This window comes from Neolamprologus multifasciatus, chromosome 20 (assembly GCF_963576455.1).
Source record: "Neolamprologus multifasciatus chromosome 20, fNeoMul1.2, whole genome shotgun sequence".
NCBI classification, from domain to species: domain Eukaryota; kingdom Metazoa; phylum Chordata; class Actinopteri; order Cichliformes; family Cichlidae; genus Neolamprologus; species Neolamprologus multifasciatus.
This window is the reverse complement of record NC_140458.1, coordinates 23,737,918-23,751,766: the sequence shown is the minus strand read 5'-3', so window position 1 is coordinate 23,751,766 and position 13,849 is coordinate 23,737,918. Positions and strand designations below refer to the sequence as shown.

The window sequence follows — 13,849 nt, the reverse complement described above, 5'->3', positions numbered from 1 at the left end:
GAGAAGTACTTTCAAGAAGACTTAAGAACTTCTAAAGCAACGAGAAAGCCGTGGAAAGTGTAGTTGTGCTGGCGCACCGAAAGCACCATCAACTGCTTTTCCCCCCCTCTAAGTGAGGAAATGGCATATTTGTGATTTGCATAGCACAGTTATTTCTCATCCTCCATCCTTTAAGTGTCTGTCATGCAAAAGGTCCAGTATAACAAAACAGCTGCTGCAAAGCTGCCGAATTGAAGTTCTGCTGTTTGATTCACATCAGTTTATGAAGTGGGTAACATGTAAACGTCCCAATTTAAAGAGTGAGTTTATTTTTTAAACCTCCTATAACACAACTGAGATTAAAGTTGGACGCACTGCTAACTTCATGCAGTCTTAATTGTTAATGGTGTAACCATAGTTGATCAGCGTTACGAGATGGGATCAAAAAGTTCAGGAGGAGTCCCTAAAAGATGATAAAGCTTCCCTGATTGTTGTGTGTGTAATGTCGGGGGGGCGGGTTCATTCCACTGCAGGGCAACTTGCCACTGCATGTGGCGAATAAAATTTGAACTTGAACTTGATTTAATCACCCTTCACGAAAAAAAAAATTTTTTTAGCGTGTCCAGCCAGCTTTCAGTGCAGCTAATGTTGTTAAGACTGCTCAGTCCTGTTCTCTCCTCCACATCCAGAGGAAATAAGAAGAGAACATGAAAGCTTCTAATTGCTTGGGGGATCCTTCTGCGGATGGAAGTTTGTGATAGACCAGAATCCTCGCTGCTGCACTGGTGCATTTCCCCCGCTTTTGCCAAATATGTCAGTGATGTGATCATTTTTTGTTACCGCTACCAAGAAGGTTATGTTTTGGTAGTGTTTGCATATGTGCGTGTTGTCATTCTGTCTGTAAACACACTAGCTTTGCGAGGGTGTAGAATGGGCTCATGTTAACAATTCATTAAAATTTGGCTCACCTTCACTAACGGCTTCAATGTCATCTTAATAATTTATCGCCTAAATTTGACGAAAAGACGTATAACTTGGAAACTTTATTGTCAACATACAGAAAGTATAATATAAATATTTAAAATAAGATGTCACACGTGACCTCTGACCTCGCTTTTACATTTAAGGATACCTTTCTTTAAAGTTGTCCCCAAAATATATGATATCTTTAAAGAAAGTATTAACTTATTAGCTTCATGTCCAGTTATTTACAATTCAGTGCCTATTATCCATGACCTACTCCTACATAATGTTTATATACAAAGTAAAACACCGTTGCCTTTAAAGTAAATACTCGGAGGGCTTGTTTCTGCTGCTACATCAGGAAGTGAGCACATCTCTAATGAGACTGATCACAAAGCCTGAGTGATCTAACCTGCAGTGTTTCATTACTGTCACTTAGTTTTCCTGCTTGTTCTCTGCTGCTTCAGAAACTGGTAGCAGTCTTAAAGATCCTCTTCCCCTCTACTAACAGTTATTCATCATCGATGATCTCTTTAAGGATGCCAGGATGCTTTGTAAATGACCTTTATCTTTACAGGGGTTTGTCTAATGGAAAAGTTCAGACAAAGTTCTTCGGACAGCTTGCTGTTGTTTAAAAGAATAATTTCAGCATTTGGAAATGCACTTTGCTAATAAAAGCTTTTTAAATAAGGTCCCCAAGAGTACTTGGAGGCCCTTTTTTATTTGTCTGGTACAAATGTTTACTTTGACTCCTGATTATAATTTTGTGATCAAAGCACAAAATCACTGCGACCTCCCGGCCATAACTAAGAAATTCTCATTAAGTAATTATGACAAAATTTCACACAGCATATGTTTTGATGCCAGACTATGATGTGCATACCACATTTTGAATGTAATGTTCTCCAAAAAGGCTCTTTGTGTCAGTATTTAAAACTGTAATCAAAAAACCACATTTCTGAAATGTTTCAATGAATGAATTCCATGAACAAAGTGAGCTGATGAAGTTGTTTTGTTTAGTCACTCTAGTTGACTCTGTCTTGTCTGTCTGTGCAAGCTTCTGCTTTTTGCCTTCCTTTGTTTACAGGCTAGTGTCTGTCTGTGAGTGTGCTGCTGGAGAGTTGGTGAATAACAGGTTTTTGGAGCTTTTTCTGCTGAAAATAGCCGTGCTGCCACCAAAACAGCAATAGACAGCTCTCTTGGATACTTGTAAACTTTCATAGATTGTAAATGCATTTTAGATGCTTTTTCTTGCAGCTTTTCTTCCCTCTAAGTCAGTCATGAATGTGAGACTGACAGCTAGAGTATTGATTTTTTTTTTAAAGTTGTTGTTTTTTGTTTCAATTGTGACCCAGCATTTTTCTCTTTTTCTGAGCAGCTGACCTACCTGAATTCATGTTACACTGATACTATGTCATCAACTAATCAAAGCTAAACTGATGAATAAAACGTTGATTTACAGAAGATGTAAGAATCTGAATGAATAGTGTGATGAGTTTACTTTTTTTTTTAATTTGAAAGCCCAATTTACACTAGCAGTAAGAAACAGAGGTACAAAAATGACAGTTTTTTCAGTCTCTCTTGTTTCTTGTCTTTTGCAGGCCTCGCAACACAGAGGCAGTGTGTGCTGGCCTGCAGGCTCAGATTTTATCCTGTTACAGGGACAACAAAGACCAGACCTTAAAGTGTTCTGACCTGGCCAAAGAATACATGCAGTGTATCAATGCTGCAAAAAAGGTGAGAGCTTTTTCAATCTGCAAAGATATAATAAAAAAGTGTCAGGGATGGTGCAAAGTGTTAATGTGTCATAAATGTAACGCTGAAAACAGAAAGATTTGAAATTTATTTTTACATGTTATGAGGACTCCACCTATAGCCATCACCTATTGTTTTCGCACTTTGGTTCCTCTACAGATGCAAAATAATCTAAAGTAAAAGTGCTTTTATTTTGAAAATGCATTTAGATTGTTTATAAGGATTTATTCATTTTTATGAAGTAGTAGGAGAGTAGGAGAGATTACAATAACTAATAGTCATTCACCTTAAAAAAAAATGTGTAATCCCGCCCCCTCACTGCTAAGTTCTTCTTTAATAGTCGCTTCAGGTTTTTCTAAGATTTTTTATTTTTTTTATTTTTTTTAAGTTGGGCTATACGAGCTACTTTTCAATAGTTGATTTATTACCTGCAGTAGATGGGATCGGCACGACCTGGTTTGGAGAAGCAGCCTGGGGTAATGCATGGAAGCTGAGCAGTGCATACATTAGGACTGGGACAGCACTGAAAGCCACCTTGATTTAAGCATATGTGATATTTAAAATATTTCCATTCTTTTGCTGTTAGACAGCCTTTGAGGACAGGAAGCTGAAGCCAGTTTCCAAAACAGCAATTTGAACTTGCAGGAGTACCGCTGAGTGACTTAGGTAGTTTAACACGTTTAATCAAAAACACCAAAGTCACACAATACCACAAACAAACGAACAGATCGAGCATGTCCCGTTTTCTGCGAGGGGAAAATTACTGTTTTTGTCAACAGAGTCTGGTGGCTTTAATGAGACTTCAGGCTTCAGTTCCCAGTATAAAAGGACTGTCTGTATAGCCTTCAAATAATCCAACCTAACACTTTAATGCACTTCTGTCATCAAAGGAAGTGCAGGGGAATACTTGATGACGATGTCCCTGCAACAATAGAAGGACCCTTAGAGTTTGCCTGGGTTATGTGGCTGATTTTATCGTTAACTTTGATTTTTCTGCGCAGAGGCCAGAACTCTGACAAAATTGCACTGCTAATAAAGATGCTCTGATGTGTTATGTCAAAAAACAATGTATAAAAGAGTGACACAAACACAGCCCCTTAACTATACGTTGCCTTAATAGCAATTTTTTTGTCAGGCAGTAGCGCTTAGTGCTAAATTTCAAGCATTGTCACAGGCGTGTGTTTGTTTTTGTTTGTTTATTTGTTTTTTAGCCATATTTCCATGTAACATAATTGCTCATACAAAGGTTAGAAACAGCAGAGTGCCTTCTTCACGTCTGATTAGCTGCCTTGCCATTAACTAAATTAACAGCAGAAACCCCACTGACGCTACTTCTCTCTGACACTCTCAGACCTTCACCTGAAAGTGCGGTGAACACTTACAAGGGGGATTTGTAGACAAAATGATCTGTGCAGTGTTTTGAGATGCAGTTTGGGGACAGTTGAGAGGTATAGTAACTTGTTAAAAAGGGATATACATTAACAGTCACTTTATTATGTGCAATTTACTAGTACCGGAAGATGGATACACTCTGGTTATAAATTCATGGACATGGTCAACGATAATACTCAGGTAGGCTTAGGTGATTAAAAGATACTCAGTCTATTAGTCTGTTAGTTAATTACTCAGTCAAGGGGCTTGATTTTGCCTAGAATATATTGCCCACACTATTATCCCCAGCAAGAGCTTGAATCTTTGACACAAGAGAGGATGTCTGTGAAGGTTCTCAGTCATCCAGGTCATCATAGTCAAAGGAGCTTGCAAAGAAAAGCGTCTGAATTTCTTTAAGTTGCTTGAAGACGTTTCGCCTCTCATCCGAGAAGCTTCTTCAGTTCTAAGGTCAAATGGTGGGGAGTCCCAGATTTAAACCTAGTGGGAGTATCCCCCCACAGAGGGACAAAAGGACCTTAGAACTGAAGAAGCTTCTCGGATGAGAGGTGAAATGTCTTCAAGCAACTTAAAGAAGTCCAGACGCTTTTCTTTGCAAGCTCCTTTGACCACAAGAGAGGATGGAGCCATGCTTTATTGTTGTTCTGACCCTGCCATCCAAATGCTGTAACAGAAGTAGGAGACTCATCAGACCAGGCAGCATTTTTCTATTGCCCAATTTATGAGTTGATGTTGACTTCCTATGAGCTTGAAGCAGTCTGGCCATTGTCCTCTGACCACCGACATCAACGAGGCATATTGATGGATATTTTCTATTTTTTGGTCCATTCTCTGTAAACCCGAGAGGTGGTTGAACATCCCAGCAGATCAGCAGTTTCTGAAATACTACACCAACAATCATGCCACATTCAAAGTTATTTAAATCACCTTTCTTCCCTTTTCTGACACTTGGTTTGAACTTCACCAGGTTATCTTGACATGCCTAAAGCATGCAGTGAGCTGCTACCATGCAATTGGCTGAGCAGATATCTGTGTAAACAAGCAATTGAACTGGTGTACTTAATAAACTGACCTTTTAGTGCAGTGGTTCCCAAACTTTTGCTGGGCCCCCCTTGTTTTACAAGAAAAATGTTCGCCCCCCCCCCCCCCCCCCCCCCCCCCCGCGCGCGCGCACGCACGCACGCAAGAACACGTCCTCCAAAGGCAGAGGCGTCACGGTGTAATTATTTTACATGTAGTTGTTTTTGTTTTTTCCTGTGTAATAATATTTAACATTGCTATCAATACATTTTTCAAAAAATCCCTCTGCAAAATGGGTTCAAAAACATAAACAACTGTTGGATGCTGTTTGTCCGTGATTTGAACCGGGGGAACAAATTGTGGCAGGATCAGCCTGATATTATTTGTATCCCACTGTAACTTTACTGTATAAAGAGCTAGCATCTCCAAAATGTCAGGAGTAGTTAGTCATTACAACAAGTGTTTGTGAACTACAAATCAAGAATGTGGGATACTGTTTGTCCGTGATTTAAACAGCCCAGCGCTGCTCCCGACGAAGGGAAAACCAATCCTGCAGGGAGACCTACCTCGGCACTTGTGCAGGTGAAACCAAAGGGAAGATATGCTTCACCATATTTTCTAGTCTTTGGCTTAGAATGAAGTTGGTTTGGAAACATATTCAGCGATGCTTCATCTCCTGCTTTGCGTTTGTGTGGGCGCCCCGTGCTAGCAGTGTCCAAGCGTTGTTTTTTTTTTTGTTGTTTTTTTTCCCTTTTCATGCCGCGCCCCCCCTGCAATGGCTCTGCGCCCCCCCTAGGGGGCGGGCCCCACACTTTGGGAACGTCTGTTTTAGTGTATTTGGGGATACTTTAAATCTGATATTTTTATTGAAAGTATGCATATTAACATTCTTATATGTTCTTTGGAGCTGAAGAAGACTTAATGAAGTAGCTGGTCTGCTTTTAAGTCAACAAGAGAGCATCACCCAGTTGATGCAGCAATAACGTCTGCAGAATTTTAGGTGGGTATGAAACCAAACCACCCACTCTGTAGACACTGTCTGACTGTAAATAAGATTATATAGTAGTGAGGATAGTTTTTATAGGCTTTTTTAATGATTATTTTATTTATCATGTTTTTAAGCTCTCTTTTTTCCACCTAGCCCCTCATAACAGTAAAGAGGACGTAGTTTATGTGATCAGGCATTACAGCCAGATTTGTCCTTCATCTTTAGTGTCAAATCATTTTTAAAGTAACTTTTAAAATTCCTCATGTTTCACTGCCGTTCAGCCTCGCACATAGAAAAGCAGTGATTTGAATTACGTTACACTGAGCTGTGCAGGTTTTTGAAGATAAATATAAAAAGATGCTGGAGCATCAAAAGGCAGTTTAAAGGTTACTAACAAGGTTAATTGATGATTAAATATCACAGAATACATTTACAATTGGAAATAAATAAGAGAGGCATATAAAGCTTTTTAAATTTGATCTAACTTCCAGTTAGTTGGAGTTACTTTACCTCCAGTAAGGCAGTTTCATTTCTGCCTGGCTCATTTTCTAAGCTCTTAGTTTTTCTTTGTTTTGGTGCTAATAAATTATTTTTTTACAGGCTGTATTTCTTATACCATTGTTTTTCTTTTACTTCTGTAGGCTCCTGAGATGAATCATCAGTATATCACTCTGATGATTTGGCTTGGGTTATCTACTATTTACTGAATCTTCACTCTTTTTATCTCTCTCATTCCCTTATATTTTTATCCACAATGGAAAACTCAGATATACATTCACTTAGAAAAATTGAACCTTTATACTTCACTTTTTGGCACCGCCTAATATTGAGTTCAACCTACTGCTGTTTTATTTAACAGCATCGAAAAGTCCTGTGTACATTTCTGCAGCAGCTACAAGCTGACAGAACGCTAGAGAGAAAATGTGAGGAGGAAGCTGCAGGACGGGCTACTCGCAAAGTTTGTGCGGTAGAAGCATTTGAAGGTGCTCATTATGCACTCGAGCAGCGTATTACTGTATCTCATGCTGGTCTCTGCTCACATCTCCTCTGTATTGCTCAGGGGCAGTGAGGCTTACCCTGGAACACAGTAATACAACGTGTAATAATCAGCTTGCTGAACATTGATACCTCTGCTGTTGTACTGCTGTATTGTGTGCATGGATACATGCACTCGTGTGCTCGTTCAGCAGCGTCTGAACTTCTGTTTATGTCTTGTATGACAGCATGCAGTCATAAATTCACATTTTTAAATATGCAGCAATGTTTATGTTCTTATATTCGTTGCTTACTAGGATTGTTTTGTGTGTGTGTGTGTGTGTGTGAGAGAGAGAGAGAGAGAGAGAGAGAGAGTGTGCGTGAAAGAGAGTGGGAGACTTTCCTCCATATATTAGCTGGTGTGAGATAACAAGGAGTGAAGGGAAGACTCTTTGAAGACAGTCTTTAAAGACTACAGCAGAGCATAATAATACGTATATGCGTGTGTGTTTGTGGCGCGTGAATAGCTTGCTACATTGCAGCTCGCTTCAACCTACTCATCAAGGTCTTTCCTCTTGATTGGCCCCCGAGGCATCTCCCTGACTTTCACCCTGTCAATTTGGAAGTTTATAAAGTTCTTCCTCCGTTTTGTGTCTTTAAAAGCTGTCACAGTTAGTTTGGTTATCGCTGATAACTTTTTCCCAGCGCAGTAGCAGTGGCACAGTAAACTCGCCAAGTGCTAGTGAGAGAACAATTAGCAGAAGCACATGGATAGTTTTCAAAGTTGATTGCTTGTGTTTTCTAAGAAGAGCTTTTAACTTACAGAGTATCAGTCTGTCCTGTTGTTACGACCATTGTGAAACCATTTGACCTGCTAAAGTTTGACAGCCGTTTGTTTCTTGTTCGTGGAGTTTGGTCATAAACTCCATATGAAGGTTTGTAAGTAATTGCAATCTAATATAAAAATGCAGACAGAGTACCAACATGTTGCAGTCCCTCTGAGTACGTAACCACCGATGAGTGCAACCCATTTTCAGCATGTTTCTTTGGGACTCGGCTAAACTCGTTGCCATATGGTTGTATTCTAGATAAAAGCGGTATTGCCGAGCGCCTCTGTCATTTAGCAGTTCAAGCGCTGTCCTGCAGCAAGTATGACCTTTTTAGAATTTCTGTTTCAAATCTATGAGGTTCTGGCTGAACTAATAGAGTTAATCACTGTGTTATCACAAACAGACTGCACATAATTTCCAAACTGGTCCCATTCAATCCCAAACTGATAGCCTACCGATTATCTCACTGATGTTTTATCTGCGTCTTCATGCACCAAAGACACTTTTAGAACAGCAATTCAATGCGATTGGTCGCACGCCTGCTTCCTGTTTTCAAAATCATTTCAATCACAAGTTCATTGCCCACAGTCACCAAAAAAGGCTGTAGCATAACTGACTTTGTGTCATTCACTTCATTTCTTTGAGCAGCATAATTATCAGCTAGGCCTACTTTGGTTTTCTAGTTGTGTAGTTGTACATTAGCTCTAGCATTGCTAATACTAAAAATCTCTGTCAGCTGCTAATGACACTGTTCAGCTAACACTTTCCGCTTGGCTAACAGCTACTGTGATAGTGTGACAAATGAGGGTTTTTATGACTGCGTAAAAGAGTACAAAATATGCTTATGTAAAGCTTTTGTACAGATATAAACTAAACATTACTCTTATAATGTATTTTAAAATGACTGCATCTTAAGAAGGCTTGTAGGCAGAGAGCCTGGGGAAAATTCATAAATGTATTTCATCTTGTTTATAAGCAGAGCTGATGAGTAATGTCTTCTCTTTTGTGAATCAAAGTTTTAATCCTTTCAAAATTTTGCAGTGGACTGGACCATGCAAGAGGGATTACACTACAGCTGGTTAGTTATTTAATAATGATAGGAAATAAGGACGTCTCCGGAGGGGAGAGAAACACATGGTGACTTTTCATTCCTGAGCTTTTAAGTGAGTGAAAGAGGGCTTAATTGGGACAAAATTGGTCCTGTTCCTTTTTTGTCTCTCAGCAGAGGTGACTGTGATGTGTTTTGATCAGTGCCACAGCAGGTCAGTAGACAGACATGCATATCGCAGACGTCTTCCTGCTGGGTTATGCTTCCATCTTTATGTGTACCCGTGTGCATGTGTTTGTGTGTTTGATGACAAATGAGAGGAGGATCCCACAGAGACGGTGCAGACAACCTCTAGTCATTATCCTCTGGGAGGCTGTGCCTGATGTGGGCACTACTACATGTAACGCTTACACACTGTCCAGACACTCAGTGGGATTCTCTAGTCATTTATCTGCACTCTCAGATGTGAATACATACACAACACACACACACATGCTGTCTGTGTGGCTGGTGGGATTCTCAAGTCATTTAGCCTCAATCTAAGAGACAGCCTGCTTTTGATCAATGTCAGACGCTCACGCTCACCGTGGAGAGAGGAGTGAAAGGCAAGAAACGAGACAGACATGAGAGAGTGCTACTAAAGAGATTTGTAAAAGTCATTTGGAATATGTGAGCAGAGAAACAGAACAGACTGAAAATGTACCAAAAGATGGAAAATACACATGAAAGAGTCCTTTAATCTGAACCATCTAAATAATGTGCCACTTTAGATCCTTGGTAAGTTTGTGTCATACGAAACATATTTCACAGAAGCATAAGTATTATACTAGATACTGTAGGGCTGTTCAATATAACGATATATATCGGATGACGATATGAAAACATCTATCATTTCATATCACGCTATCGTTTGTTTCGTTTTGTCACAAAATAAACAGTTTACAGCAATATTTTTTCATCATTTTGATGGTCACTGTATAATTTCTTAAAGTTCTCTCTTTCTCTTATATTTAATATAACCACACTATGGCTGGACAAGCGACTGCTTTTATGCGTTGTCGTTAGCAACAACGACAATAAAACCATCACATGGCTCCGCCGTCCGCTTGTTTATTTTCAACATAAACTTTTCACAATAAAGATGAAGATTCTGTGCAGATTTTTCAAAATAAACTGAATCCTGTGAAATAGTATGCAGAGTGTTTACTGACAAGAAGCTACAAAGAGCCGTCAGGGGCTAAAATAATAAACCTTAGAAACAGGCTTTTCCCTGCAGCACGCCGTGTAATAAATACTTACAAAGGAAATTGTGGCCGTTTCAACTTATGTCACACTTGACTCCAGGTACACGACGCCCAGCTGAAAACACTGCACACAAGTCGAGTTGCCCAAGCTTCACAGAATTTACAGAAAATGTAAAATATTTGTGATATATATGATTGTCTGTACCAGAGCAGGGACAATAGCACCAAAAATATTTATCACGATATACATTTGAAAATTTGAGATAACGATATAATTGACACTAGACAAAATACTTTACAACTCCACAATTTTATTAGTGCAAAAAACCCCATCAATGTATTTTTACTTAAACAAGCAGCTGTTTTTTTATGTGCATTGGCCGACATATCCTCAGCATAACCATGTATAATATCCACAAAACTTAAAAAGAGGTTATACACACTAGGGCTGCTCAATTAATTGAATTTTAATCTTGATTACGATCTGGGCTTTCAACGATCATTAAAAATGACAGAGCCCATTATTAGCCCCTCCCTCGTGCTTTACTCTCGCGCTGCTCCGTGTGGCAAATCGAGCGCACCTTTCTGCACTTTGAACACGTGTCACAACAATTAAGAGGACCCGAGGGAAGCTCGGAAAGCTAAGCAGAAGTTATTTGGAGAGGAGAGTGACTGCCGTTGGTTGAAAAGAGAGGTAAAAATAAACTTCAGTGGTGTGGAAACATTATGGTATGGAGTCAGACGTGGATCAAGTAGACATAGTGTGTAAACTTTGCTACGGTGTTGTAGCTGCACCACAGAGCAACACTGCAAAGTTCACTAAACATAGATGTTTACATTTTTCATTTATTTTTTATATTAAAAAAAAAATTGCACTGTTATCAGTATTTGCACACTATTTTATATTATTTTTTGACAATCTTTAAAGTCATTATTCAATACATTGTTATTGTTAAACAAATATCGTCAATAATCGAGATCTCAATTTCAGTGAAAATAATCGTGATTATCATTTTTGCCATAATCGAGCAGCCCTAATACACACACAATACGGTAATATTATGTTGAAGCACAGTACATATCACTCAGTGAGGCTCCTGCCTACGATAGCTGTAATGCTCTGACAATCCATCAAGCAGTGGGACTTTGTAGCTTAGCAAAGTTGTACTAAAACAATTGACAGATTTTCGAGCGCCGTGTACGACATAAAATCGTATTGAGGTCAGTAAACACAACCAGAATTAATACATAAGGCACACGGGATTATAAGGAGCACTGTCGATTTTCAGACAAATCAAAGGATTGATTTTAAGTGTGCCGTATTTTCGAAAAAACACTGTAATAACGACGGCCCCCTAGCATGTTCTACCAAAAATAGTGCATTGGTGTATCTGACGGACGAAAGCTAAACCAGTTCCACACGTATGGGCTCAAAATGTGGTCATAAATATTTTGTGTGTGTGTAAAAAAGATTTGTATGTGTAAAAAAAAAAAAAAAAAAATTGTGTGTGCATAAAAAAGATTTGTATGTGTAAAAAAAAAAAATTTGTGTGTGCGTAAAAAAGATTTGTGTGTGGACTTAGCCAAAAAAAAAAAAAAAACCCCTGCAAGTTACAAGTACGAATTTTGACCCTATTTCTCTTCCTTTCATCTGATTGGTCAATGTCATGTCAATCACAAATGTAACAATCCAATCAGAGAACAGATGGGTTTGGCTGTCGGAGGGGCGCTTTTTTTGAACTGCAGGTCTTTGAAGGGAATAAATGCCCTTTTACATGCCAACCCAGCGTTTTCCTTCATCACCACAAAGGAAAACAGTCTGTGGTCGTCCGAGTTTGGTGATTTTTGTGTCACAGGTCTACGTGTTTAATATAGGGACTTCCACAGCCTTTTCAACAGCACTGCGGACCGCGGGGTGGGGGCGGGCAGTGTTTTGGAAATGACAGTCTTCATTACAAAGCTTTCTTTGTTATGAATTAGCATAGATGTTTTTATTGAACATTTGAAGAACTAGCAAAAAAAACAGAAACTCTTGTAGAGGACATAAAGTCAGAGATAGAAAAGAGAAGGAGCAGGTGCATCTAGTACAGGTAGAGCTGCTGCAAAAACCCACAGAGCTCAGCAGCCAGCGCAACAAATTCTGGATCCTTTGCTTTTAGTTAGCAGTTAGCATTAGCAGCACATCCTGCGTCCGATGTGAAAGGACTTTTATGCTGCGCACTGTGACTCACAGCAATGGTCCCGCGTCAGCCCTGACTTTGTGTTAAACTAATCCTGAAGTAATAATGGTATTTCTAACCACTGATATACCACAACTTTATCCTTTCAACAGCTGCTGAAAGTTAGGGGACGTAGCTGCTATCGGATATTTATATAGAGATCCTCCAGCTTCAAACTGTATTACCCTTCAAGGACCTGCAGTTCAAAAAAGCGCCCCTCCGACAGCCAAACCCATCTGTTCTCTGATTGGATTGTTACGTTTGTGATTGACATGACGTTGACCAATCAGATGAAAGGAAGAAAAATGGGTCAAAATTCATACTTGTAACTTGCAGGGTCCACACACAAATTTTTTTTACGCACGCACAAATTCTTTTTACACATACATATCCTGATTTACAAGTACAAAACCGATTTACAAGTACAAAATATTTATGACCACATTTTGAGCCCATAAGCACCACTGAAGTTGCAGCATTTTTACAAACCAATTCTGGTTCATCCGTTTCATTCAACGATCCGCTTTCGCCCTTCTCATTCTCCGTCACCGCCATGCTTTTTCCGCCGTGTGCGTATGAAAACAAAGGCACTGCGCATGTGCGTTTTACCCATATTCTATCGCGATATTTCATTTTCTTATCGTTGCCCAACATTATACCGGTATTACCGTGAATGGTATGATATGGCCCAGCCCTAGTCTGGACGATAGACGATAGAGACTTTGGTCATATCGCACGTATTATACACACGTACTGTGTGTATAAAGTTAACCAATAGTGAAATCAAAATCTTGGGAAAAAAGTCACAAACAAGCTGTTTGTCCATCATTGTCAACTTCAAATGTTCAGATGTTAGATTTAAACAGCTCATGTGGTCTCTGTAGTTACGGAGAATTGAAGCCTCTCCCACATCAAAATTGGTTAAACAAGCAGTTTCTGAACATGCAAATGGAGTGCAATGAATTCATGATTCAGTCCAATATCAGGCAACATCGTGTTTGAAGTCGTTTGGCTTGTGGACCAGGAAGTGTGATCTTAACACGGGAAAATATAGATGCAGATATAATGAAGGATATGGCGCTATGTGTGACCATCCACAGGCGTGGCTCGTTGTATCCCAAACCTAGTTATATTTGAATTTATCTTTCAGTACCTTAGATAAAAACTGCATTAAAGGTGAAGCCAGCCTTTATAGCTTAACAGCTATAACACTAAGATATTTGCGCAAAGCTGCGGTTATGGTAAATGATACACAAATGCACAGTTTTTATTTCATTTCTTCTCCAGTGCTTTAGAGTCGCATCTTAGAATTTTGCCTTTCCCGTGTAGCCTGTTAGCTGTCCACGTTGACAATTCCTCTGCCCCTGACAGCCATGGAGAGGTGCAGTAGGGAGTTGGCGGGCTTGGTGATGAGATGTCAGAGTTGTCAGCTATCACGG

At 39.4% G+C, this 13,849-nt stretch overlaps 1 protein-coding gene across 3 annotated transcripts in view; it reads left to right on the top strand.

Annotated features, from left to right (window-relative positions):
- LOC146494957 (MICOS complex subunit mic25a-like) overlaps positions 1 to 13,849 on the top strand; it is an 81,004-nt gene that overhangs the window by 52,460 nt on the left and 14,695 nt on the right. For all 3 annotated transcript variants that reach the window (XM_085145300.1, XM_085145295.1, XM_085145296.1), the window contains one exon: positions 2,544 to 2,679. In XM_085145300.1, the coding sequence (XP_085001426.1) occupies positions 2,544 to 2,679 (136 nt within the window). The remainder of the gene's footprint in view (positions 1 to 2,543; positions 2,680 to 13,849) is intronic.